The sequence below is a fragment of the Canis lupus genome, chromosome 4 (assembly GCF_011100685.1).
Source record: "Canis lupus familiaris isolate Mischka breed German Shepherd chromosome 4, alternate assembly UU_Cfam_GSD_1.0, whole genome shotgun sequence".
Classification (NCBI taxonomy): Eukaryota; Metazoa; Chordata; class Mammalia; order Carnivora; family Canidae; genus Canis; species Canis lupus.
In genome coordinates, this window is record NC_049225.1 from 49,688,105 (window position 1) to 49,714,994 (window position 26,890).

General features: G+C 35.2%; 1 protein-coding gene across 3 annotated transcripts in view; it reads right to left on the reverse strand.

Annotated features, from left to right (window-relative positions):
* Positions 1-1,172: 1,172 nt before the first annotated feature.
* Positions 1,173-26,890, reverse strand: part of GABRG2 (gamma-aminobutyric acid type A receptor subunit gamma2) — a 108,322-nt gene continuing 82,604 nt past the window's right edge. The window contains exons 7-10 of one of the 3 annotated variants that reach the window (XM_038534835.1): positions 19,320-19,472; positions 7,016-7,221; positions 4,978-5,001; positions 1,173-3,623 (exon numbers count right to left, since the gene is read on the reverse strand). In XM_038534835.1, the coding sequence (XP_038390763.1) occupies positions 3,348-3,623; positions 4,978-5,001; positions 7,016-7,221; positions 19,320-19,472 (659 nt within the window). In that variant the 3' untranslated portion in view covers positions 1,173-3,347. The remainder of the gene's footprint in view (positions 3,624-4,977; positions 5,002-7,015; positions 7,222-19,319; positions 19,473-26,890) is intronic. The other 2 variants (XM_038534837.1, XM_038534836.1) reach the window with 2 other exon arrangements.

Below are 26,890 nucleotides of genomic sequence, written 5' to 3' on the forward strand. Positions count from 1 at the left end.
ATTCAACCAGCACTAAAAAAATATAGCAGAGTTTTAGGTCTAGGCCATTCTCCCTTTCTCCTACACATTTGACAAAAATTCATAGTGACAAAGCATAGAGATAGCAATTTTTGACATAATCCCCAAAGACTGCATCATTTGGTTAATTTAATTTGACCTTCATCACAGACAAAAATTGTTGCTACTCGTCAGAATACTATTGAGACTTAAAAAGGAGGGGGGACAGTGAAGGCCATATAATGAATATGCACTCAGCTAAAGATAAGGGCATTGAGTTAGACAGAAGACAAAACCTAAGTGAAAGCTCTTTTTTGTAACATGTCTAGAAGGTGAGAAAGAGATGTTTAAATTGGATGTAGGCAGCCATGAGAGCCAAAAGAAAGACAGGCAGAGGAAGGTTAGGGCAGCAGTGCTTGTAAAGGATTAGGTTACTTTCTTTTGAGAATTTCAAAGGACTTCAATAAAATATGACACTGTCCCTGAAGCATGTCTCCCTATGTTTTTAAGTTTGGGGGCCACAGAGAAAGGTTCTTTGGCCTTAAAAGTAACTAATGTGTATGATTTCCCCAACAAAAGAGTCTCAGTTTTTCAACCTATAGTTTAAAGGAATGTTTGCAATACGAACACTCCTTAAAAATGAAAACATGCTATAGTGTCACCTTAAGACATACATGAGTATTGCTGGATTTTTAAAGGAAAGCCGATCTGATGGAGTTGGGAGGATCATGGCAGCAGAATATTAGAGGCCCTGGAAGTAAAAGAAGACATTTTTGACCATTTGCTGAGTGCTAGTGTATAGGACGGCATTACTATATGTTTTAGCTAGTAAAATGGAGTCTTATAAAGGATGAATTGGCAATTGTCAAATAACAGGTAAATGGTAGAGTTGGGATCCCAATTATGTCTGACACTAATGTCCGTGTTCTTAATCACACCACAAGTTTTGATGTACACAGGTTTGAGCTTTACTTACTTGGTGATATTTCTTCCGTCCATTTCCATTCCATACTCCAAATATGGAGCTCTTAATCTCTTCGAAGTGAGGAACAATACCATGCATACTAAGATCATACTGCCCACAAATAAAGTTCACATAAAGGGAAGGCAGTATTGGGGAATGCTACAGGAAAGAGGGGTTACAATCTTTACAACAAACAAGTCTAGCCGGACCATTAACATGCCACCATCAATTAGAATGCAGCATTTTTATTGTAAAAGTCCACATAATTAGGCAAGTCCCTTTGTGAAAAGGTTTTCAAATACATAGATGGGGAGCAGCTAATAATTAAGAATTAGATTACATATAATATATATTCATATTGCCAGTACTATGCACACATTGGAAAGCTAGCTTTTTTGAGTGTCCCCATTACAGAATACATTTCAAGTTGACAGTAATGTTTCTCACCATTGAAAATTTGCCAACAACTCTCCCAAAGAGTCAACATTAAATATGTTAACAATTCAAAACATGAAAATAATTAATTCTATTTACATGTGTTTGAGGTTATATACTAGAGCACTGATATATTAAAGGTGTGTAAAATTGGCAGCTAAATGTGTTTCAAGATTCACCCAGATGACTCAATGAGGACCTTACATGGTTTTATAACAAAGCCACTCTTTCTTTTCTACTCTTTAGATTATCTATCAAGTTATACTGGCTATGATTGAATTCTAACTTAGAAAAATGATGCCACAAAGAGCTGACAAAGGATGCTATTTTAGAAAAATAAGGATTCAGGATGAGTACATGAAGGTGAGCTCAACTCATCATGTTTGAAGTCTGGTACAACCACTTCATGTGATTGTCACATAGTTGAATGAGGCCACAGTCAGAGGTTCAACCTCCATGTAAATCATTCATCTGTTCTTTCAATTTTTAAAAATTAATCTTCTGTACTTTCTTTTTTTTTGAACAGAGCATAGAATAAAACATTCTGAACACCAGTCAGGTATGAATCCTGCTCTTGCCTGTCATGTCTTCATGTGGAATTGTGGATGGGTCAAACTTAACTCATCCCCAAACCTGAAAAAAATATGCAAACTCTAATTATGCCCTAGTAGACTCATTTCTATGCATAAACATAGGACTTAAGTATTATTTTAAGAGAAGTATGGACTTTGGCTATTTTTGTTCATTATCAAAAATTTTAGGTTAGACAAAGGTCTTTGGATCCTTCTGTTAATTTTCACAAGATCAAATAACATTTGGCAATGCCTTTGTGAAAAGATGTATTACTGGTTCCAGCTGGCTCAGAGATTCACAGAAGCATATGAAGCCAATTCACTTCAAACTGTATCTGTTGAGCACCAACCATGTGCCAGGCACTATATAAGGTGCTAAGGACCCAAAGAGGAAATGACAAGGATTCTGCCCACAAGGCACTCACAATCACTAGAAGCAGATCTTGAGATGGAGAATAAATTCTGTTATAATCTATCATCCTAAAAGGAAGAAAAAAATAGCTGCAAGCACATACAATTACTTTGTACTCTATGAAATTGGGCATATTTAGAGATGGCAAATGTCAATTATTCAGTCTATATTTTACTTAAATTGTTTTAATATGGAAAAAAATAAGTTTTTCGAATCTTCATGCTTGAGGGAGAAGGTAGAGAAAATTCCTCCCTCCAATTCCAAACCCAAACCCTTATAATTACATTCACAATTCTTTGATGGCCCAAAGTCACAGAATAAAAGACAATGCTTTATGATGTTAACTTCATTCCATTTATTTTGGCTCTAAAGAGATGCATGCATTAAACTTGAAGCATTCTATGCTATTGAAATATTTACATCATTGTACATGTGATATGGAGGAAATTTTCTTCCTATCTTGGGATAGAGGTATAATAGATTTCTAGTCTAGGCTCTTATATTTAAAGTGACTTGTGTTTTTTTCTCAAATGAGGGAGATATCCTACTGGGACCAAATTTGCTACAACCTGCCCCCAAATGAGCACAGGGCACAGTTTTGGACCTTTTGCATCTAATTGTGTTTTGAACTGATTAAGGACACCACCACTGTTAAGTAGTCATAGCTTCCACTATTTTAATCATTGTAGCTGAAAAATATCTTGTTTGGTTTCAGTGTTCTTGCTCTAATTTCACTTTGCCTTGCAGATTTGAAACACAGCAAACATTTTAGTTCAAATTACACTTACCACAGGAGAGTTGGGCATAAACAATATGACAGTAATACAATTTAGAGGGTTAAGAACATAGAAACAAATTTAAATTATTGTAAACCACACAAGGGATTATTTAAGCAGACTTAGAAAGGACATCTTCTCTCCATGAGATTTAGTGAATAAGACCCACATCAATTAAACCTATACCTCTTTCACAGGTAAAGGTAGGAAACCCAATAAACTAGATTGAACAAGCAGAAGGCAGTGGGGAAGAAGATCCGTGCATATGAGTCCATTTTGGCAATACGAATATGTATCCTCCCATGTCTCCAAGCTCCTGTTCGGCAGTCTTCAAAACAGCAAAAGAAACTGGCACAGTCCTTGCCATCCAGACACTCATACCCATATTCTTCATCTCTCTCTTGAAGGTGAGTAGCATTGTTCATTTGAATGGTTGCTGATCTTGGGCGGATATCAATGGTAGGGGCCTGAGACAAGGGTAGGGAAGAGTAGTTAGTGATACTTGATAAATCCTAAACTAGGTCTCCATAATGTCACCAAGGTGAATGATGAATCTGAAAATGAGTACTCAGGAATTGCTATGAAATCGTGATCTACAATGGTAAAATTGAACTTAGAAGAATAGCACATTTGCAGATTTCAAATTTTGAGCTTAAGCAGTGCAGCTGAAAATAATACCATCAAGCTAATAGCTATAGCAAGAAGATTGAACACCAAAAGAACTCAAAGTTTAAAGATTTAAATCAAACAACTACATGGAATCTTATTCTAGTAAATATTAGATGTGAGGTTGGTTACATGAAGGCATTTAATGGTGTTGCATGTGAGTAGAACAAAGAAATAAAATGCATCAATTTTGAACTCAAATTTTGTGTCATGCTTACCTATACACAAATAGTAAACCCCATTACACTGAGCAAATGTACTAAATGCTATTAAAAGAAAATGTTAAAATTTACATAAATATAGGTGTTTTCTGAGTTAATACCACAAATAGTATGGCTTATGTTTTGAAGAAATATAGTGCTTTGTCTACAATTCAGCATCTGGAAGCTTCAGAACATCAGCAATGTTCACCTACATGTAAGTGAAAACTCAGAAAAAAAATACTACCACCTTTTTTACCATTTGAGAAGAAATTAATACCAATTAATTGAATAATGTAATCGTTGCTGCCATATTAATTATCAAAGTAGTATAAATCTCAATGATTAATTTAATTTGGAAGAGTTAGTTTTATGATATTATAAATACAAATCCTAGTATCTCTGTGTAAGTTATCAGAATTCAACTGGGAAAATAAATAGCATTGCACTATTGCATGATAGAGCCCAAAGGCCCTGGATTGCCCTAAAAAGAAGGGATGGGTATTATAACTTAAAGCACTCCAGAGTATTATTTTTATAGAACTGATACGTAGAGTTGAGATCAATGGAGATTATCAAATTTACTTATCAAAAAACAATCCTGTTTTGAATTAGGATTACAGAGTTACATATATATGGTAGATGCAGTCAGTGAATTTTATCTGAAAAAAGAGAATAACTTCCGGCTTTCATATTTAAGGAGGCACTCTTTTCTAATGACATGCCATAGAGTTTATAGCTTGATAGGGTAAAACTTCTGTGAATTAGTGTAGGGCTGACAAATCAACTCTAGAAATCTATAGAACTACCTTCAGCTCAAAGGTCTTACCTCTCGTAGAATACTTAAATATCTATTCACTAAAAAAACAACAAAAAAAATTGAAACACCATGTAAGCGTTAATAATTAAATTCAGCAGTTGCATGCAGTGAATTTTCATTCCAAAAACATTATACCTTGAAGGAAAACATCCGAAGAAGCTTTGGGTTTGTAGACAGAAAAGAGAATTGCATTTTTTTTTTAATTAAAAGAAGAAAAAAGGAAAAGAAAAAGACAAAATAAGATAAATTAAAAATACATTTTAAAAACATAGTAAAATGAACTGAAATTATAAACACAGAAGGACAATTCTGGGCTTGGAATAAAGTTAGAAAATGGAATATGAGGATTTCAGTAAATTAATCCACAATTATCTAACTGCAAAAGCCAGTGTTGTTCACCTGTGAAGAAGCTTTCCATTGCCTGGCTTCCCTGTATAAAACTACTGTGATTTTATTTTCTAATTAATATCAAGGAGGCCTTAATAGGTAAATCTTAACACAATGAACCAAAAGGCATATTTAATGGAAAAATGAAATTTTAGCTTCTCATTCATAGCATAGGTTCTTTCTAGTTGTGATGAATCATCCAATTGGCTTACAAGATGGAAATCCATAAAATTTTCAGGTAATTTGATTTTTTTCAGTTTCTTTAATCCCCTCTGTGAAGGTATAGCTGTTAGAAAAGGCATAGGGGCATTTTCTGAAGACTCTTATTTAAAAGCTCATCCTGTCACATCCTTGTTAATGCTGACATATAATAATGTTGAGTGTCATAAAACCCTTTTCTTGGGGAAAAATGTAATGGAAAGTGAAGGATGGGGAGAAATAATAATTTAAAAAACACAATAAGGAAAATAAAATAAGGATAGAAAAAATGCAAAGATAGAGAGGCAAACAGACAGGGAAGGAAAGAACTGCATAAAGCATAGTGAATATTTGGGAAATTAAGGATAAACATTTTTGTATTAATTATCAAGATTAATGATTTTTTTTCTTTACCTGTTACAGATTCTTAAATTCAGAAAAATATATGCCATTTGTAGAATTTCACCAGGGTTCCTTGAGATCCATCATGATATAACCTAGAATTAGCTATATTTCCTCATTATAATTTAGTTCCCCCAAAGCTGGTGGGTCAGATAGCTAGCTACCATCAAGGCTCTCTCATGGCCCTTATGGTAGACCAGGAAAGTCTATAAATTCAGGAAGCTAGTGTGACTTCCTTTGCCCCTGTCTTAGAAGGGAACAGACTTTAACTTCTGTGGAGCTTCCTGGAAACCAGACAACCTCTATACTCATGTGTGTAAATGGGTAGCTACTTGTTCTTTCCAACATCCATATTAAAGGATAATTTCATTAAGCTTGTATATTTGTGCTTTATCATCTCTATTTAAAGTTTCGTGGCAAGGTGAAGTCATCCTACCTTTTTCCAAATCACTGAAACTATATAAATCATCAACATCAACCATGATCACAACTATTAATGGTAAGGAATTTAATTTGTAAGTTACCATGTGATGCTTTTTACCTTCATTACCACAGCAGCCCTTTAATTAATATATATATATATATATATATATAATATACATATAGTGTAATGCTCATTTTCTATATGAGAAAACAAAGACACAGGGAGGCTAAGTAACTTCTCCAAACAATAGATGATCCATTTCATTTAAAAACAAAATGATACACTTTGAATATGAAACCAACGGCAATCCTCTGGTGATAAAACACACACACATAATTACTTGCAAAAGTGTGGTGATCTTTGAAACTTCAAGAGTGTTTGTTGTGGCTTCCTAGTAGAAAGCCTTGAACAGAAATGTTAATTTAAAACACCAATAATTTAAGAATGTTATAGTAAGGAGCAGAAAGATGACAATGAAACCTAGAATAACAGCAACTAGAAAATAAATGCATGTCTCTGCAATGTTTATAATCCCTATGCAATGAAGAGAGTAAGAGTCTGTCTTAGTGAATCAGGTCTCTCCCAAGTAAATAATGACCAAAATTAATTCTTATGATGCAGCCAAACTCATAAATTCTGTTTTTATTTTAGAGCTTAAAGTGTTGAGATTTAGGTTGTAGACAGGCTAAGACGAAATCAAAACAAAACCAGGTGGCTTTCTACATATAAATTTCAATGATCCCAATGGGAAATGATACATACAGGGTTTTTCTTCTTTTTGTCTTTATCCTTGCTTGGTTTCCGGTTGCTGACAAAGTAATGCAGGGTGCCATATTCCACCAAAGCAGAGAAGACAAAGATGAAGCAAACAGATACAAAGAGATCCATGGCTGTAACATAGGAGACCTTGGGGAGCGACTTCCGGGCAATGGTGCTGAGGGTGGTCATTGTCAAGACAGTGGTGATACCTGAAGAAAGGTACAGTAAAACAGATCATGTGACCTCATCATTAAGTAGGGTAACTGAGTCACTACTGAGACCAACTTTGTCTTGTGACTTCTGATAAGTAATCTTAGTAATGGGAAAGGAGGCATAACTGTAATCCATTCACTCAGCCCACAAATATTTATTGGCTGCTTACCAAGTATCAGTTACTATAACAAGCAGTGAGTAGATGCTGAGAAATAAGATGGACATGCTCCCTGACCTTATATAACTTATTTTTAGTGACAGAGAACCCTAAATTAATTGCACAAAGAAAAGTATATTTATAAATTATGGTTTGTGTCATGAAGAATAGCAAGGATGTTGAAAACCTAATTATATGTAATACTGAGGAAATATATCTTTGAGGACGTGATTTTTAAGGCAGAGTTTAAAAAGTTAAGGAGAAGTTAAAAAAGTTAGGAGACACCAACTTCTAATTGCTGAGGAAATAAAAGAAGATACTGAGGAAGGGACACATTATCTTTTTTTTAAAGATTTTTTATTTATTTATTCATTAGAGACACACACAGAGAGAGAGAGAGAGAGAGAGAGAGGCACAGACTCGGGCAGAGGGAGAAGCAGGCTCAATGCAGGGAGCCTGACGCAGGACTCAATCCCAGGTCTCCAGGATCATGCCCTGGGCTGAAGGTGGCACTAAACCGCTGAGCCACCGGGGCTGCCCACACACTATCTCTTTAAAAAAAAAATTAGAATACCTATCATCTGGGGAGGGGCAAGGGTATCAAGGTGATGCTGAGATAACAGAAGTTCTATTATGCAAAGCATGCAAAGGAGTTCACCTTTTATTTAAAGTACAAGGAGGATCCATTAAGGGTGTTAAATAGAGGAGATGAGCTAAGTGACATGTTCTAATTAATGAATTTTTTAAAGCCCATCATAGAGAGTGAAGATGGTGCAGTAGAAAGATACTGAGCTCACTACCCCCATGGATATACCTAGCTATACCAACTAAATATATTGCAACTTACTCTGAAAATAATCTAAGATTGGTAGAACATATCTCCTATAACAACTAAAGTCCTAAAAAGAAGGCCATATCAAGAAGGGTATGAGAGAAGAGGCATGGTAGGAATCAAACTACTGTTGCAGCTACCCACAAGTGGGAGGGATATCACAAGCATGGAGGAATAAGGGGATTCAGGGGATGGGCACCTCCATCCCTGTGTGCCTGCACTGAAATGAGCCCCCATAACATCTGGCTTTAAAAATCAGCAGGGTTTAACTCCAGGAAAGCCAGAGTGTTATAGGAAACCAAGTCTCGGGATCCCTGGGTGGTGCATGGGATCCCTGGGTGGCGCAGCGGTTTAGCGCCTGCCTTTGGCCCAGGGCGTGATCCTGGAGACCCAGGATCGAATCCCACGTCGGGCTCCCGGTGCATGAAGCCTGCTTCTCCCTCTGCCTATGTCTCTGCCTCTCTCTCTCTCTCTCTCTCTCTGTGACTATCATAAATAAATAAAAATTAAAAAAAAAAAAAAAAAAGGAAACCAAGTCTCCACTTTTAAAGAGCCAGCATGCCTTATTACTCACCATGAATTCCAACACAGAAGAACTAGTTTGAAAAGTGCCTGGGTTATACACGAAGGAGATCTATTGACTGATTTTTGAATGTGTGCTAAAGGGGCAAGAACCTGCAGAAGCTTTCTCCAGGAACAGAAGTGCTGATATGCACCATTTTCCTTGCCCTGTTTCAGCCTAGATGGCTATTTACTTGTAAAAGGCGAAAGATTTATGCGATCTGAAGAGAAACCAGAGTGTGGCTATTTACTTGTAAAAGCCAGTTCTGAAACTTTCTACTTGCTAGCAGCACTTGCCCCACCCCATCATTCCTCAACAGATCCATCTCCCATAATTCACTCTCCCCAGAACGCACCCCTCCAAAGTGTCTCCTGTCCCACCATAACTGGCCAGGTGATCTCAGTTGGGACCAGCAACCCCCTCAAAGAGATTATTTCCCCACAACAGCTGATAGGCAGCCCTTGCCAAAACCAATGTCCTTTCAAAGCAACCTTTCCCCAGGGACTGGGGAGTTAACCCCACAAACCAGCATGCCCATAGTACCTGGAACCAGGCCTCTCAGCTCGCTGTGCTAGGGGTAGAACCTACCCAACACTGTGCCCACAGCAGTCACGGTCATAACAGTAGGGTGCACACAGCCCATACAGGGGATATCCCTGGAGCACCTGGTTCTGGTGACCAGGAGGGGATTGTGCTACAGGGCACCATAAGCATGCTCTCAACATGAGGCCGCTACTTTCAAAATCAGGAGATAGAGCTGACCCACCTGATATATGGAAACAAACACAGAGAGTTAGACAAAATGAGGAGACAAACAAATGTTCCAATAAATAAACAAGACAAAGCCACAGAAAAAGAGCTAAACAAAATGGACATAAGCAAACTACCTGACAGAGTTCAAAGTAATGGTCACAAAGATACTCATAGGACTTGAGAAGTGACTGAATGAACTCAGAACAAAGAAATAAAAAATATCAGTGCCAAAAATACAATAACTGAAATTAAAATACACTAGAGGGAATCAACAGAAAATTAGAGTATAGGGACACCTGGGTGGCTCAACGGTTGAGTGTCTGCCTTTGGCTCAGGGTGTGACCCCTGTCCAGGGATCGAATCCCACATTGGGCTCCCTGCAAGGAGCCTACTTCTCCCTCTGCCTATGTCTCTGCTTCTCTCTCTGAGTCTCATGAATAAATAAATAAAACCTTAAAAAAAAAAGAAGACGACGACTAGAGTATGCAGAAGAATGGATCAGTGAGCTAGAAGACAGGGTAAGGAAAGCACCCATGCTGAACAGCAAAAAGAAAAAATTCTAAAAAATGAAAATAAGTTAAGGAATCTCTGAGACCACATCAAACATACTAACTTTCATATTATAAAGGTTCCAGGAGGAGAAGAGAGAAAGAAAGGGGTAGAAACTTGTTGGAAGAAATGAGAGCTGAAAACATCCCTAATCTGGGAAAGAAAATAGACATCCAGGCCAGAAAGCCCCAAACAAGCTAAACCCAAGGTGGTCCACACCAAGACACATAATTAAAATGGAAAAATGTAAAGATAAGTAGATAATCTTAAAAGCAGCAGGAGAGAGAAAACCCTCTAAGGCTATTAGCTGATTTTTTCAGCAGAGATTTTGTAGGCCAGAAGAAAATAGCCCTGATTTTCAAAGTGCTGAAAGGAAACAAAACAAAACAAAACAAAACAAAACCTATGAGTAAGGATACTCTACCCAACAAGGCTATCATTCAGAATTGAAAGAGAGAAAGTTTCTCAAACAAAAGTTACAGGAGTTCATCACCACTAAATTGGCATAAAAGGGACTTAAGTGGAAAATAAAAGGCCATAACTAGAAATAAGAAAATTGTGGCAGGAAAAAAACCTTAATGGTAAAAGCAAACATACATTAAAGGTAACAAGTTAATGAAGGTTAAAATGCTAGTATGAAGGTTAAAATGCAAAATTAGTATAATCAATTATATTTACAAAAATTAATCAAGGAATACAGAAAATAAAAAGATTAAGGGCAGCCCCGGTGGCGCAGCAGTTTAGCGCCGCCTGCAGCCCAGGATGTGATCCTGGGGACCAGGGATCGAGTCCCACATTGGGCTCCCTGCATGGAGCCTGCTTCTCCCTCTGCCTGTGTCTCTGCCTCTCTCTCTCTCTCTCTGTGTGTGTCTCTCACGAATAAATAAATAAAGTCTTAAAAAAAAAGATTAAAATATGGCATCATATACATAAACATGGAAAGGAGAGTAAAAATGTAGTGCTTTTAGAATGTGTTTGAACTTAAGTAACCAGAAACTTGTTATAGACTGCTATATACTTAGGAAGTTATAAATGAACCTCATGGTAACCACAAGCCAAAAACTTAGATACCCCCTCCCCCAAAGAAAATAAAGAGAAAGTAATTGAAGCATAACACTAAAGAAAGTCGTCAAACTATAAAGCAAGAAAGAACTACAAAACAACCAGAAAACAATTTTTAAAATGGCAATAAATCCATGCCTATTGATAATTACTTTATAAATGGACTAAAAGCTTCAATCAAAAGACATAGAGTGACTGCATAGATTAAAGAACAAGATCCATATATATGCTGCCAACAAGAGAATACTTCAGATCTAATGACATATACAGGCTTAAAGTAAAGGGATGGAAAAATATATTCCATGAAAATGAAATTGAGAAAAAAAGCTGGAGTAGCAATACTTATATGAGACAAAATAGACTAAAGCAAAGGCTGTAACAAGGGACAAAGAAGGGCATTACATAATGATAAGAAGACGAATGCAACTTGAAGACATAATGTTTGTAAATATTTCCACATCCAACATACTAGCACCTAAACATATAAAGCAAATATTAACAGACAAAAAGGGAGAAAATGTCAGTAATACAATAATAGTAGAGGACTTTAACAGCCCATTTACATCATTGGATGAATATTCAGACAGAAAATCAGTAGAGAAACAGTGGCTTTAAATGACATATTAGACTAGATGGACTTAACAGATACAGAAAATTCCATCTAAAGCCAGCAGAATATACATCCTTTTCAAATGCACATGGAACATTCTCTAGGATAGAGCATATGTAGGCCACAAAACAAGTCTCAATAAATTTAACAAGATTGATATCATCATTTCCAACCACAACACTATGAAACTAGGAATCAATTACAAGAAAAAAAAAAACTGGAAGAAACACAAAGATATGGAGTCTAAAGGGCATGCTACTAAAATACAAATGGGTCAAGAAAGAAATGAAAGAGGACATAAAAAAATAATAATAATACATAGAGGGGAGCCTGGGTGGCTCAGTTGGTTAAGCATCTGTCTTTGGCTTAGGTTATGATTTCAGATCCTGGGATTGAGCCCAGTATTGACCTCCCTGCTCAGTGGGGAGTCTGCTTCTCCCTCTCCCTCTGCTCCTCCCTCACCCCCACTCATTCTCTTTCTCTTTCTCTCTCTCAAATAAATAAATGAAATGTTTTAAAAATACATGGAGGTAAATGAACATAGAAATACTATGGTTCAGAATCTTTGGGATACAAGAAGTTTTAGCAATACAGGTCTAGCTCAGGAAACAAGAAAATCTGAAACCTAACAATCTCAAATCTAACCTTATTCCTCAAGGAATTTGAAAAAGAACAACAAAGCCTAAATTTAGTAGAAGAAAGGAAAAATAAAGATCAGATTGGAAATAATTGAAAGAGACTAAAAAGGAAAAGATGAAACTAAAAACTTGTTCTTTTAAAAGAGCAAACTGATAAATCATTACTAAGACTAATCAAGAAAAAATACTCAAAATCAGAAATGAAAGAAATTATGTGACAAGACATAAATATAAAAAAATAACAATATGAAAAATTATATAGCAACAAATTGGATAACCTAGAAGAAATGATAAGTTCCTAGAATTATATAATCATCTAATGCTGAATCAGGAAGAAATTTAAAAACTGAACAAACCAATTACTAGTAATGAAATTGAAGTGGTATTCAAAATACTCCCAAAGAACAAAATCCAAGACCAGAAGGCTTCACAGCTGAATTCTACCAAACATTTAAAGAAGAGTTAATACCTATATGTCTCAAACTATTCAAAAAACAAAGGAGAAATGAATGCTTCCAATTTCTATGAAGCCAGCATTACCTTCATATTAAAACCAGAAAAAGACACTATATAGAGAGAGAATTTCAGACTAATATCCTTGATAAATATGGATGCAAAAATTCTCAACAAAAAATTAGCAAACTGAATAATATATTAAAAGGATCATTCAATACTATTAAGTGAGATTTATTCCAAGGATGCAAGAATGGTTCAATATATGCAAATCAATCAATGTGATACACTACATTAACAAAATGAAAGATAAAAATCATATGATCATTTCAATAGACGCAGAAAGGCATTAGACAAAATTCAAAATCCATTCATGATATAGGCTCCCAACAAAGTATAGAAGGAATATACCTCAACCAAATAAAAGTCATTTATGAAAAACCCACAGCCAACATCATACTCAATGTTGAAAAGCTTTCAGCTTTTCTAAGGTCAGAAACAATACAAGATGTCCACTTTTACCACTTTTATTCAACATAGTATCAGAAGTCCTAGCTGTAGCAATCTGACAAGAAAAAGAAATAAATGACATCTGAACTGGTAAGGAATAGGTAAAACAATTTGAAGATGCATTATACCATATATAAAAAACCCTAAAGACTCCACCAAAAAACTATTGGAATAAATTAATGAATTCAGTGAAATTGTAGGATGAATATATGAATTAAGTGTAATTATAAATGCAAAATCAATATACAGAAATCTGTGTTGTTTCTATACATTAACAATGAATTAGCAGAAAGAGAAATTCAATGATTAAGAAGACAATCCTACTGCAATTTCATCAAAAAGAACAAATTATTTAGGAAAAATTTAACCAAGTAAGTACTTGGTTCAGAGTACCTGTACTCTGAAATGATAAGAAATGGAAGGCAACACAAATAAATGGAAATATATACCATGGTCATGATTGGAAGAATAAATATTCTTAAAATGTCCATATTACCCAAAGCAATCTACAGCTTTAGTATAATCTGTATCAAAATACCAATAGCACTTATTACAATCCTAAAATTTGTATAGAACTATAAAAAGACCCTTGATTGCCAATGCAATCTTGCCTAAGGACAAAGTTGGAGGTATCATAATCCCAGAATTGAAAGAAAACTATGAGGCTATAGTAATCAAAATGGTATGGTATGGGCACAAAAAAAAAGATAGACACATAAATCAATGGATCAGAATTAAAAGCCCAGAAATAAATCCATGCTTTTATGGTAAATTAATCCATAAGAAAGGAGGAGGCATGAATATGCAAGGAGAAAAAGACTCACTTCAGTAAATAGTGTTGGAACAACTGGACAGCTATATGTGAAAGAATGAAACTGGATTATTTTCTCACCTCATATACAAAAATACTTTCAAGATGGAGGACCTCTAATTATAAAACTCCTAAGAGAGGATCCCTGGGTGGCGCAGTGGTTTGGCGCCTGCCTTTGGCCCAGGGCGCGATCCTGGAGACCCGGGATCGAATCCCACATCGGGCTTCCGGTGCATGGAGCCTGCTTCTCCCTCTGCCTATGTCTCTGCCTCTCTCTCTTTCTCTCTCTGTGACTATCATAAATAAATAAAAATTAAAAAAAAAAAAAAACTCCTAAAAGAAAACATAGCTAGTAAACTCATGGACCTCAGCTTTTGAAATATTTTTTCTGAATTTGTCTCTCGAGCCAAGGAAAATAAGGGCAAAAATAAACAATTAGGACTAAATCAAACTAAAGAACTTTTGCTTAGCAAAGGAAACCATCAACAAAACAAACAAACCAGTGTATGGAATGGGAGAAGATATTTGCAAATGATTTGTCTGGTAAGGGGTTAATATCCAAAACAGATAAAGAACTTCTACAACTCAACATCAAAAGAATAAATAACCCAATTAAAAATGGGCAGACTACCCAAATAGACATTTTTCCAAAGACGACTCACAGAAACGGCCAAGAGAGTTATGAAAAGATTCTCAGCATCACTCATAATTAGGGAAATGCAAATCAAAACAATAGTAAGATACCACTTCACACCTGACAGAAATGGCTAGTATCAAAAAGATGAGAAATAACAGTTGTGGCAAAGATGTGGAGATAAGGGAGCCCTGGTACACTCTTGTTAAAAATGCTAATTGATGTACCACTCTGGAAAATAGTATGGAGGTTCTTCAAAAAACAACAAATAGAAATACTATATGATCCAGTAATTTCACTTTTGGGTATTTACCCCCAAAAAACAAAAACACTAATTCAGAAGATATATGCACCCCTGTGGTTATTGCAGTGGACATTCAGAATAGCCAAGATATGGAAGGAACCCACGTGTCCACTGACAGATGAATGGATAAATATAATATAGTATACATATATACAGAATGGACTATTTCTTAGCCATAAGAAAAAATAATCTTGCCTTTTGTTACAACATGGATGGCCCTAGAGGACATTATGTTAAGTGAAATAAATCAGACAAAGATGAATGCCATGTATCTAAAAAATAAAATGTGCAAATGAGCAAGCAACAACAAAAATAGAAACAGACTGATAAGGACAAACCTGTGTTTGCCTGAAGGAAGATGGGTAGGGGTATAGGCAAAATAAGTGAAGGGGATTAAGAGGTACAAACTTCCATTTATAGAATAAATAAGCCCCAAGAACCATGTGGCTCTTTTGGGTCATTATATTTTAGTTTAATAGCACGTTTCCTCAGTGTATTTTTTGTTATGAAATTCCCAAGAGGGGAAAGATTGGTGTTGGTTGAAATAATTTCACAGAAATGGGTAGCTCTTCATAGAGGAGAGGCATCCCTCAAGGTACTGCAGTTATAAACTACAATTATAGCCTCTTTCCTATGTTAATTATTATTATGGAATAGCCCAACTCCCTTTCTAGTCTGTATATGCTGTGATAACAGGAAAGACCTCTATACTAACTTTCTTTGTGATCTCATAGACAAGTATAGTGTTGGGACTCAATATTTTTTTTAATGCATAAATAAAATAATCAATGAATAGTATATATATGAAAGGTCGAAGAGACCCTCCTACATTTAAAAATAGGAATTCAGGGATCCCTGGGTGGCGCAGCGGTTTGGCGCCTGCCTTTGGCCCAGGGCGCGATCCTGGAGACCCGGGATCGAGTCCCACGTCGGGCTTCCGGTGCATGGAGCCTGCTTCTCCCTCTGCCTGTGTCTCTGCCTCTCTCTCTCTCTCACTGTGTGCCTATCATAAATAAATAAAAAATTAAAAAAAAAAATTAAAAATAGGAATTCATATTGATGACTTGTAAGAGAGAGTTTTAACTGTACATAACAGTAGCTAACATTTATGGATCTCTTTCTTTGGCCAGGTACTGCATCAAACACTTTATATATTATCCCACAAAATCTTCACAATGAGGATTATCACTGTTATCCTTTTTTGCAAGTGAAAAAAACTTGAGCACAGAAAGAATAAGGAATTTGTCCAAGGTAGAAAGTGAGAGAGATGAGAAACAAGCCTACAAAGTCTAACTTAAAATGCCATGCTCTGACCCACATTGTTACATTCCCTTTCTATGAACATGTACCTAATATGTAGCATGAAGCACCAGACACTCCTTGAGAGCTAATGTATTTTTCTAATTTGAGATCATGTGGACTATAGGTCTTCTATAGTGTCATTGTAGAACCTTAGCAATGGTGAAGTTTCTCTTCTATAAACCAGGAAGGGTGTGGGAGGTGCATATCTCATAGCATTTTGTGAAGATATTGTCAGTTCCTAGTAAAATATCAATAAATGTAAAATATTTATTTTAGAGGACAGACTTCTCTTCAAACTAAAAAAACTTCATTTGAGTTATCCATGTGTTAATGCATGTAGAAGTTCTTGACTATAGTCAATTACAGTGGATATATTTGGGGGGATAATTTAAAAACTAAATTGGCATGTTGGCCTTCACTTTCAGGCCACAAGCCACGCTTGACCTATGAGGAGTGAAAATGTCAGAAATTATAGTAGATACCATCGATAAGTTAACTTAAGAAAATCTGACATGTCTAAACACTTATCTAGCAAGTTGGGAAGACAGTATTTAGGCTACATGGAAGTTCATCACAGCCATGTAAAAGAAGAATCCTAAAGCACCACTTCATGAAATTTTCAGTTTGTGCTTGGAGTTGCAGAGAAGAGAACAATGGGTGGCAGACAGGTGGTTATTTTAACTGATTCACCAATCACAAAACAAGATAGCTGGGGGTGTTTTGTTTTTTGTTTTTTAAAGATTTTATTTTTTTTATTCATGAGAGACACACAGAAAGAGGCAAAGACATAGGCAGAGGGAGAAGCAGGCTCCTTGCAGGAAGCCCAATGCAGGACTTGATCCCAGGACCCTGGGACCACACCCTGAGCCAAAGGCAGATGCTCAACCACTGAGCTACCCAGGTGCCCCTGGGGGTGGTTTTTAAGCCCAGTTTGGCTAAGCAAAGAATTAGATTTCTCTTACCTGGGATAGATGAAAAATATCCATAGCTTTTATCAATTCCTCCAGTCTTGGCATCAAGTAAGCTCTTCAGACATGTTACCTCATCTCAGATTACTCAGGTGAAAAATACCGACTGGTGTTTTTATTGTTTCATCCATTAAATCATGATTAAGGTTTACCAGCTATCACCTGTGTACCAAACTTCATTCAAGTGTTACAAGCCCCAAAATGACTGCTCCCCATGCTCTTGTGGTCTGAGCTCAGAAAGCAGTCAGGAGTCTGAGCCACATAGGTATATTTATCTCACTCATCAAACAACTTGGCTTTGAATATTCTGTGGCAATAAACTGAAGTTCCACCAGTGTTTAGGGTCATCTGGTTTAACACTTGATTGCAAATACTGGAAAAGGTAATGTGATCACATATTAGAATCATCTGGGGAATTTTTATTATTTTTTTAATCTTGACATGCAGGCCAAGCTCTCAAAATTTAGATAGACGTCTCCTATAATTGGACGGAGATGCAGCTAGACATGTAAAGGCCCTCTAGTGATATAAATTTTTCAATAAATAAAGTTCAGTATAGTAAATGTATTTTCTTTCCTTGTGACTTTCCTAATAGTTGTTCTTCTCTACCTTACTTTATTGTAAGAATACAGTACATAATACATTTAATATAATATATGTGTTACTAGTAAGGCTTCCAGTCAACAATAGGCTATTAGTCTGGGGGGAGTTCAAAGTTATAAATGGATTTTTGACTGCACGGGTAGAGGTAGAGCCCTTACCCCCGATGTTATTCAAGAGTCAACTGTAGCTGCCAACATTTCTAAACCTTACTATGTTTCATGCATGTTGCATGGAATACTTTATTTAATCTAATAAAATCCTACAAGTTAGGTACAGAAAATGCTATATGTTTCATATTTGAGTAAACTATGATTTACAGAAATTAAAGAGCATTTCCAAGGCCATGCTATACATGTGGGATGAAATCCAGATTTATTGGATTTTAAAGCCTGAGCTCTTCTTAACTATTGCATTTATATTTACTCTCTAGCCAAAGAGCAAGCAAGAGACGTGGTTCTAGTTTTCACACAGCTGATAAAAGAGGAATGTGATTTTATAATTCATCTTTCAACAGCTTTATTCTTAGTAAATATTTAACATTCATGGACCTACACCCCAATGACTTATGAGTCTGTGGCTTTGCAATAATCTATGTGAATCTTCTTCCTCACATAAGGAAAAAGATGTGAAATTCCAAGGTAAGTATCAATATATACATCAACCAAGATGCAAATAATCTTAAAAGTGTATGTGTTCATGGTGGGGATGGGTGGTGTTCCCAAAACGTCACAGGTATTTTTCCAAAAATATTTTCAGTGGTTCATTTACACAGATCCAATTGGTGTATATGTACATCTTCAAATGTCATTATGATAATTATGGATGTTGGAATTCATCAACAGCCAGTCATGTGCTGGTAAATGTTTAACAGTTGATTCTAGGGAGGGAAAAAAAAGCAGTCCTGATTTTTAGTGTTTGCCTATTTCCATGATGTTAGTACTTTCACCTTGGCTGACTTCAATCTACCAATATGGTATCTCTCAATACATTTGGAAAGAATAAACACAACTAGCTCTCATGAGCTTATGTGAGCAGCTCCAGCATATAACTGTCCAGAGACCAAAATGAAAAATCTATTGAAATTAGAAGTCTGGGTTTTTTTTTCCCTAGTCAAATTTATTATGAGAATTTTCTAAAGATAGTGAATTGAGGTAATTAAGGAAAACTAGAACTGGAAAACTTTTGAACACTGTTTTGTTTTAATATGCTAGTTTTCTTTAAAATGAAATAATGGCATTTCTATGTAATTGCTGGCTGAATTAAAAGCAAATCAATTTAGGGGAATGAAGATTACAGATACTGAGTACTTATCTTGAAACACTAAAACAAAAAGAAATTTGTCTCACCTAAAGAAGTTCTGGCTGGAACAGCATCCTTATTGATCCAGAAAGATACCCAGGATAGGACAACAATGAGTGTGCAGGGAATGTAGGTCTGGATGGTGAAGTATCCCATCCTTCTGCTTAGGTCAAAGTAGACAGACATGACCACATAATCTCCTGAAACAGAACAAAGATAGCACCATGCAAACTCTTACCAAACTTGGAAAGCAGTTACAGTTAGGAGCCCAGATATAAACCCATGCTTATATGGTCGATTAATCAATGACAAACAAGGCAAGAATACACAATGAAGAAGAGACAATCTCCAATAAATGGTGTTGGAAAAACTGGACAGCCATATGCAAAAGAATGAAACTAGAAAACTACCTTATACTATATAAAAAATTAATTCAAAATGGATTAAAGACTTGAATGTAAGACATAAAGCCATGAAACTCCTAGAAGAAAATATAGGCAGTAAGCTTTTCAACATCAGTCTTAGTAATAGATTTTTGGATCAGTGTCAGGCAATGGCAACAAAAGCTAAAATAAATGAATGAAATTACATCAAACTGAAAAGCTTTTGCATAGTGAAGGAAAACAACAAAATGAAAAGATAATCTACCAAGTACAAGAAGATATTTACAAATGATGTATTCGATAAGGTGTTAAAATCTAAAATATATAAAGAACTTACATAACTTAATATAAAAATTCCAATTAAAAAATGAAGAGAGGAATTAAAAAGATATTTTTCCAAAGAAGACACACACATATCCAACCGGCACAAGAAAAGATGTTCAACATCACTACTCAACAGGGAAATGCAAATTAAAACAACAGTGATATATCACCTCATACCTGTTGGATTTCCTATTATCAAAAAGATAAAAAAATAACAAGTGTTCGCAAGGACATGGAGAAAAGATAACCATCCTTGTGCACTGTTGCTGAGAAAGTAAGCTGATGTAGCCACTATGGGCAACAGCATGGAGGTTCCTCAAAAAATTAATAGAAATACCATGCAATTCAGCAATTCTACTTCTAGATGTTTACCCAAAGAAAACAAAAGTACCAACTTGAAGAGATCTATGCATTCCTGTATTCAATACAGCATTATTTACAATAGCTAAGATATGGAAGCAACTTAGGTGTCCATCCACAGATAAACTGATAAAGATGTAACATATATACAATGGAATATTACTCTGCCATGAAACAAAGAATGAAATCTTGCCATTTGTGACACCATGGGGGATGCTAAGTATATAATGCTCAGTAAAATAGAGAAATAAATATTGTCTTCACTTATATGTGCAAACTAAAAAACAGAAACAGACGTATAGATACAGGCAGCAAGCCATTGATTGCCAGAGTGGAGAAGAGTTGGGGGTAGGTCAAATGGGTAAAGGTGATTAAGAGATACAAACTTCTAGTTATAAAATAAATAATCCATAGTATATCCCTATGTACTATTATAATAATTTTGTATGATAACAGTAATGAGATTTATTGTGGAGATCATTCTGTAATATATAAAAATATCAAATCACCATGATATATACCTAAACCAATAGGATACCTGTATGTCAATCATACTTCAATAAAAAACTGCAAAGCTTTTGAAAATAAGCATGTATTCAGTCCTCATGTTCACACATTTAATTTTAGAGTTCTATATAAGGGGTATGTTGAAACTATCTTCTACCCATTTGGGTTAAAAAACAAACAAAAAATCAAACTGAATTCTGATCCTTTTATAAGTAATGTGACTACTAGATGGAAGAAAACATTTTGAGTATATTGATAATATTTTCTTCTTTCGAGTATTTCTGGATGGTGCCTTCACTATCTACTTAATATACACAATATACAACTTTCTGTTCCAGAGGGAGGGAGGGGAACAGCATTTCTATACCATGCCTCTCGTACCTGCAATGAACCCTAAGGTTCATAACAATTTCCTCTTGTTCTCAGGACCTTTCTCCATACTAGCCACAGACGAATATACTGGTGCCTGACACTGGTAAATGCCCACTTTACTCAATTTATAACCAGATTCCTATGCTGAGACATTTTTTAATGTTTTCTTTGAATCATATGGTTTTCCTTCATAGCATTCACTGTAATTCTTAATTTTTCATTTGTGTAGCTATTTTTGTAATATCTCTATTAGAATTTACCTGCACAAATTCATAAGCAGTGCCTATTTTAACATACCTTTGCACTACCAGTACTTAGCAACCTGTTTGACTCCCAATAGGGATTCAGTAATATTTGTTGAGTAAATGATCAAAGGAAAGAATGAACTTATAAATTTAAACACGGAAAAAAAAAAACAAAAATCAAAAAGCTGTATTCTGGAACATTGAGTTAAGAAAGGAGTTTATGTAAATACTCCTGATAGTAGAGTAATAAAGGAATAAAAGAATAACTATATGGTTAAGCATGAGAACAACTTAATGTGACACAATTTGAAGTCTCTAATTTTTTAAAATCATGATGCATGCATTACTTTTAAAATTCCATGTTTTTCATTTTATAGGATTCCAAGTGAAATTTTAGGGAATTAAAAATTTTAAAACTGGATAAAATACTATGGAATCATATCCCAGTTACTATATATTTATGTTTTCTTTATACTGTCTGCTGTTGCGATGTGAGATGAACATCAGATCACTTTTCAAATGTTCTTTCTTTTCTTCTTTACTAAATTATAATTTGTCCTAAAACACATGAAGAACAAATCCAAATCCTCTGCTTTAATTTAATTATTTGGCTTTGTGCCTATGTTTTTCTACTTATTTGGCTGATTTAGATTTGATTTGAAAATAACGTACTTTAGAAGCCTCATGCAGAAAAGACTGACTTAGCAGAGTGAGTTATCACTCCTCATTCCAGTTCTTCCTACCCACTGGCAAGTGTCATTGCACAGCTTTCCAAGTTGCTGAGATAGAAAACCCTCCATTGGCTACTCTTACAAGGAGTAAAGACTCTCGCCCTCACCCTGCAGTGTTTCCTAAGTGGAGTTATGAAAACCTCCTTCTGGTGAATTGATGTACTGTCACTTGTCTGAGTCAGGCTTGGTTAAGACAGTGACAGTGACCCAGACACTAATTAGGGAATTCAGCTTCCATTCGAACATCAGTTCCTCTCAGAGATCGATAAGTAGCCATTATTGAGCAACTATCCCTGAAAACTTAAAGGTGGAAATTTCTTGTTGAGAGCAAGTAGATTTTGATTATTTCTCTGAGATTATGTGTCCTGTGTTGATTTATCTGGACTTAAACTATTTAAAATCATGGCATTTCATGAATTAGTTTGGTCTCTGTTTTTCTTTTACTTTAGTCACAGGCTGTAATTGCGAAGTAAAGACATTTAATTTGAGATGATCCCTACTGTCTGCCTTTTTCTTTCCTGTGCCTTTGATCAAAGTACTATAGGCAAATGCAAGTTCTCATATTCTAGATAGGAAAAACAAAGAGAGTTTTTCTTTTTAAATAATAATATTCAGTGAATGCTTTTCCTCCCTATTTTCAGAGTCCTTGAGAGTTTTCTGCATATTTTAAACATGTGTTTAAGTGAGGCTTTACAAATTATAATATCTTAAATAAATCTATATAATTTTAGTAACTTCTTTTTACTTCTTATCACGTATGTGAATGAAAATCTACAGTTTGGCATTAATGATCTGACTCTTTTAAAGGTGAACTTTAATTTTGTCTCAAGTTAACAAGAGAATTATCTCAATTCAATACCCCAGTTCCCTTTAGGTCAGAATCTAAGCTTTCATAACCTATTTATCTATCAATATCTATTTTAAGGTAATAGCTTCTGAGCATCTTTCATCTTTGCCAGCAAATCCAAAGCTTTTCTACCACTAGATTACAAATTCAAACTTGGAAACAGGCCATTTAAAAGCAAAGCAGCTTCACAGTGACAGCCTGATGTCTGTCTTATCTCTAAGGCCACATCCCTTTTTGTATTTTTAAAAACTCTGGGGCAAGAAGCCTATAAAATCAAATCTCCTAAAAGTGCCACATCAGTGATTCCTAAGCCCAAAAGGTTTAAATGCCAACCAAGTTAAAAGTGGTTATTTCAGCCACTTCAAATATATTCTTTCTTTTTTTTATAAATTTATTTTTTATTGGTGTTCAAAATATATTCTTTCTATTGATTTATTCTAACACATGATATTTAAAGTCATAGCATTTAATAAGTTAGTTTGGTCCCTGTTTTTGTCCTAATTTAGGATGTAATAGACACAGGCTATGATTGAAAAGACAAGACATATAATTTGTTTTTTTTTTTTTTTTTTTTTTTTTTTTTTTTTTTAAATTTTATTTATTTATGATAGTCACAGAGAGAGAGAGAGAGAGAGAGAGGGGCAGAGACACAGGCAGAGGGAGAAGCAGGCTCCATGCACCGGGAGCCTGACGTGGGATTCGATCCTGGGTCTCCAGGACCGCGCCCTGGGCCAAAGGCAGGCGCCAAACCGCTGCGCCACCCAGGGATCCCAAGACATATAATTTGAATAACACCTACTAATGTCCATTCTTTATCTTTTATAAGCTTCTTATGTCTGATTTTAGGAAGAGACTATCAAAATCAATGAATTCCACTTTTTTTTAAGCTGTGGTATTAACCATATTAAACCTTTAAAATTCAGTGTTTATTAGGGTGTTTAGGATCTTATTTCATATACAAAACTATTTCCTAAAAACGTAAAGATTTCAATGGTAGAAAAGTCTTCCACCCCATGAGCACTTGAAATAATGACAAGAATTTTCTGGTTACCTGAAAAGAGAACTACTCTATATAGAGTCTGGGGCTGAATGGTTTGCATATATTATCTCTTAACATCATCAATACCTTTTCAGGATGGTGAAAAAACCAAATATTTCACTTTGTTCCTCATTCATGATTCTTACTCCACTTAAATATAGTTGAATGGAGTATATATTATTCTACTACATTGACTTTGAAGGCATAATACTGTTATGCTTTTCTCATGCTTATAATAGTATTAGTGTTATACTCTTCTTAACATTCCTTTCTCTAGTCTCTTTATTTAAGTCAACAAATATTCTGAATCACTGCTATCCATACAGCTCTTTATGAGGGAATGTGGAGATTAAGACCTATGGAATCTCACAGCTGATTCTAAATTAAATAGATTAAGTGGGAATGATATCAGATAGTACAAAATGATATTTTTGTCTGACTACAATTCAGATAGATAGACACATGTGTTGAGACCATGTATTCGATCCAACTATATCCCCCTCTATTAAATACTTAAATCTGTGGTATACTTCTATGAGGTTGCTTTGGCTACAGGAAAGCAGGAGGGCTGAATGACTGTATTTTAATTTGGGAAAATATAGAAAGCATAAAGGAAAAATATTTACACATTTAGCATGTAAAACATAAAACTCCTATATGCCTTAGGAGGTGCCTCTGGCTTAGTTGGTAAAGCATGCTGCTCTGGATCCTGGGACTGTGAGTTTGAGCGGGAACAGAGTTTACTTTAAATACAAACAAACAAACGTACAGCTTTTAAAAAATTAAAAAAAAAATAATGCCTTCAATAATTTTAAAAGGCAAAACACCACACTTAAATAATATATCTCCAAAATAAGAAATCAAAGGTTAATATCACTGATAAACAATTCCCATTAATCACTGAAAAAAAAGAAACCCAAATTTTAAAACTAGGTTAAACAAAATGAATGAACAATAAAGGGACATATGAATATTCTCAATATCAGCAGTAATCATTGAAATGCCAAGTAAAAGAATAGCATTTTACTTTTATTCTATTATATAGAGGGAAGTACAGACAAGATGTGAACAAAGAGCTATGCTCTTGGTAAGGGTATACATTGACTTTTTGGTAATCTGGAAATCTGTTTCTAGAAATATATTTAAAAAAATAAAAATAAAAATATATTTGACTTCAAGATATCTGGAATAAAAATTGCCCAAAAAATGCTTTGTAAATATTGCCTTTTAATTGGCACCATGCTTTTCTCCTAAAAGAGAGAATATCTAGTCCTTGGGCAGAATCACAGTCTCTGAGTTTATGGAGTCTGGAGCATTACTGGTAAGTAATGACTTTCAAATCTAATCAGTTGCTAACTTCTATACATGCCACTCCATGCATTTCTGCATCCTTCACCTGCCCACTATTTCCAATGGTGGCTGAGGCTCCAATTAACTTTTCTGGAATTACATACAATGTTCCTCCAGCAACTACGTCCTGTGAGGTCAGAAGAAAGGAAAATATAGCTAACCTGTAATCCTTACCATCAAGGACTCCTCAGGCTAAGAAAGACATAGGGATGTAGCATCACTACTCAATGGCACAAGGGCTCAAACAAAAAATACCCAAGCTAATTTATCTTACATACCATAATTAAATGAAGTTTCTGGCAAGCCCATTTCTGAAAATTCTGCTTAAATAATTCCAATCTTTGAAAACCTTAAAGAGATTCATGTTCTTCTTCACAGAAAATCTAAGCCCCTTAGTCTGGCATGGGTGGCTGTCTATAATCTGAATTTAACATAGACCTTTCTCATCATTCCCTTCATGTTCTCTAAGCCCTAGAGAAAGCAAATTAAATATTTTCACTTCACACTTGCATGATTTTTCTGTCATTCGTCTTCCTGACCTCCTCTCTCACCCAGATTCCTAGCTCATCTCCTTTTCCTCATTCCAACTTCCAAATGTCCCCAGCACCACCACACTACCATACATATATACTCTGTATCATGACTAGACTTGAGCTAAGATGATACTTACCTTAAGTAAAATACAAAATTAAATAAAATTTAAAAATTTATCCCCTTAGTTCATCAAGAGTATTTCAAGTGCTCAGTAACTACATATGGATAGTTGAGTACTATATAGTGATAGTACAAACTATAGAAAAAGTAATTCATCATAGAAAGCTCAATTGTACAGTGCTAGTTTAAACCAATTCTTCTAAAATGCTAGTTTAAACCAATTCTTCTAAAATGCACTTCTGCTTATGCCATTCCCTTCAAGTTTCTCAGTATAAAATTCATACTATTTAACATGTGTTTCTGGTCCATTTTATCTTGATCCATATTGAACCATCCCCACTGTATCTCACATAATTTATGATCTCCTCCTGTAATACCCACCCAACCTGATCTCCTTTCTCCTCTCCTAAGGGGTACTGCTCATTCTTTTGTCTTCACTTGCCATATTACCTCCAATTTCTGGAATATCTTCTGTTCCTTGGTTCATGAAACACACATATATGTTCTTCCAAACTCTTCTATAAGTTTCCATTGATATCAGAACACACTAACATCCTTTAACTTGTCCATTAAAACTTTGTATAGACTTCCCCTGATTATATCTCTAGCCTCATCTTAAATAGTATTTCTTCACACTTGTTGCCTTTACACTTCTTGCCTTAGGATATTTTCACATGCTGGTTCTCTAGGCTCAAAATCTAATACCTCGTCTTTACTTTAACTCCATATTTTCTTCAGATATCAGTTTATTCCACCATCAAATAAATCCTCAATAAATCTAATGTCTTTAGTAAAACCTCACTGTA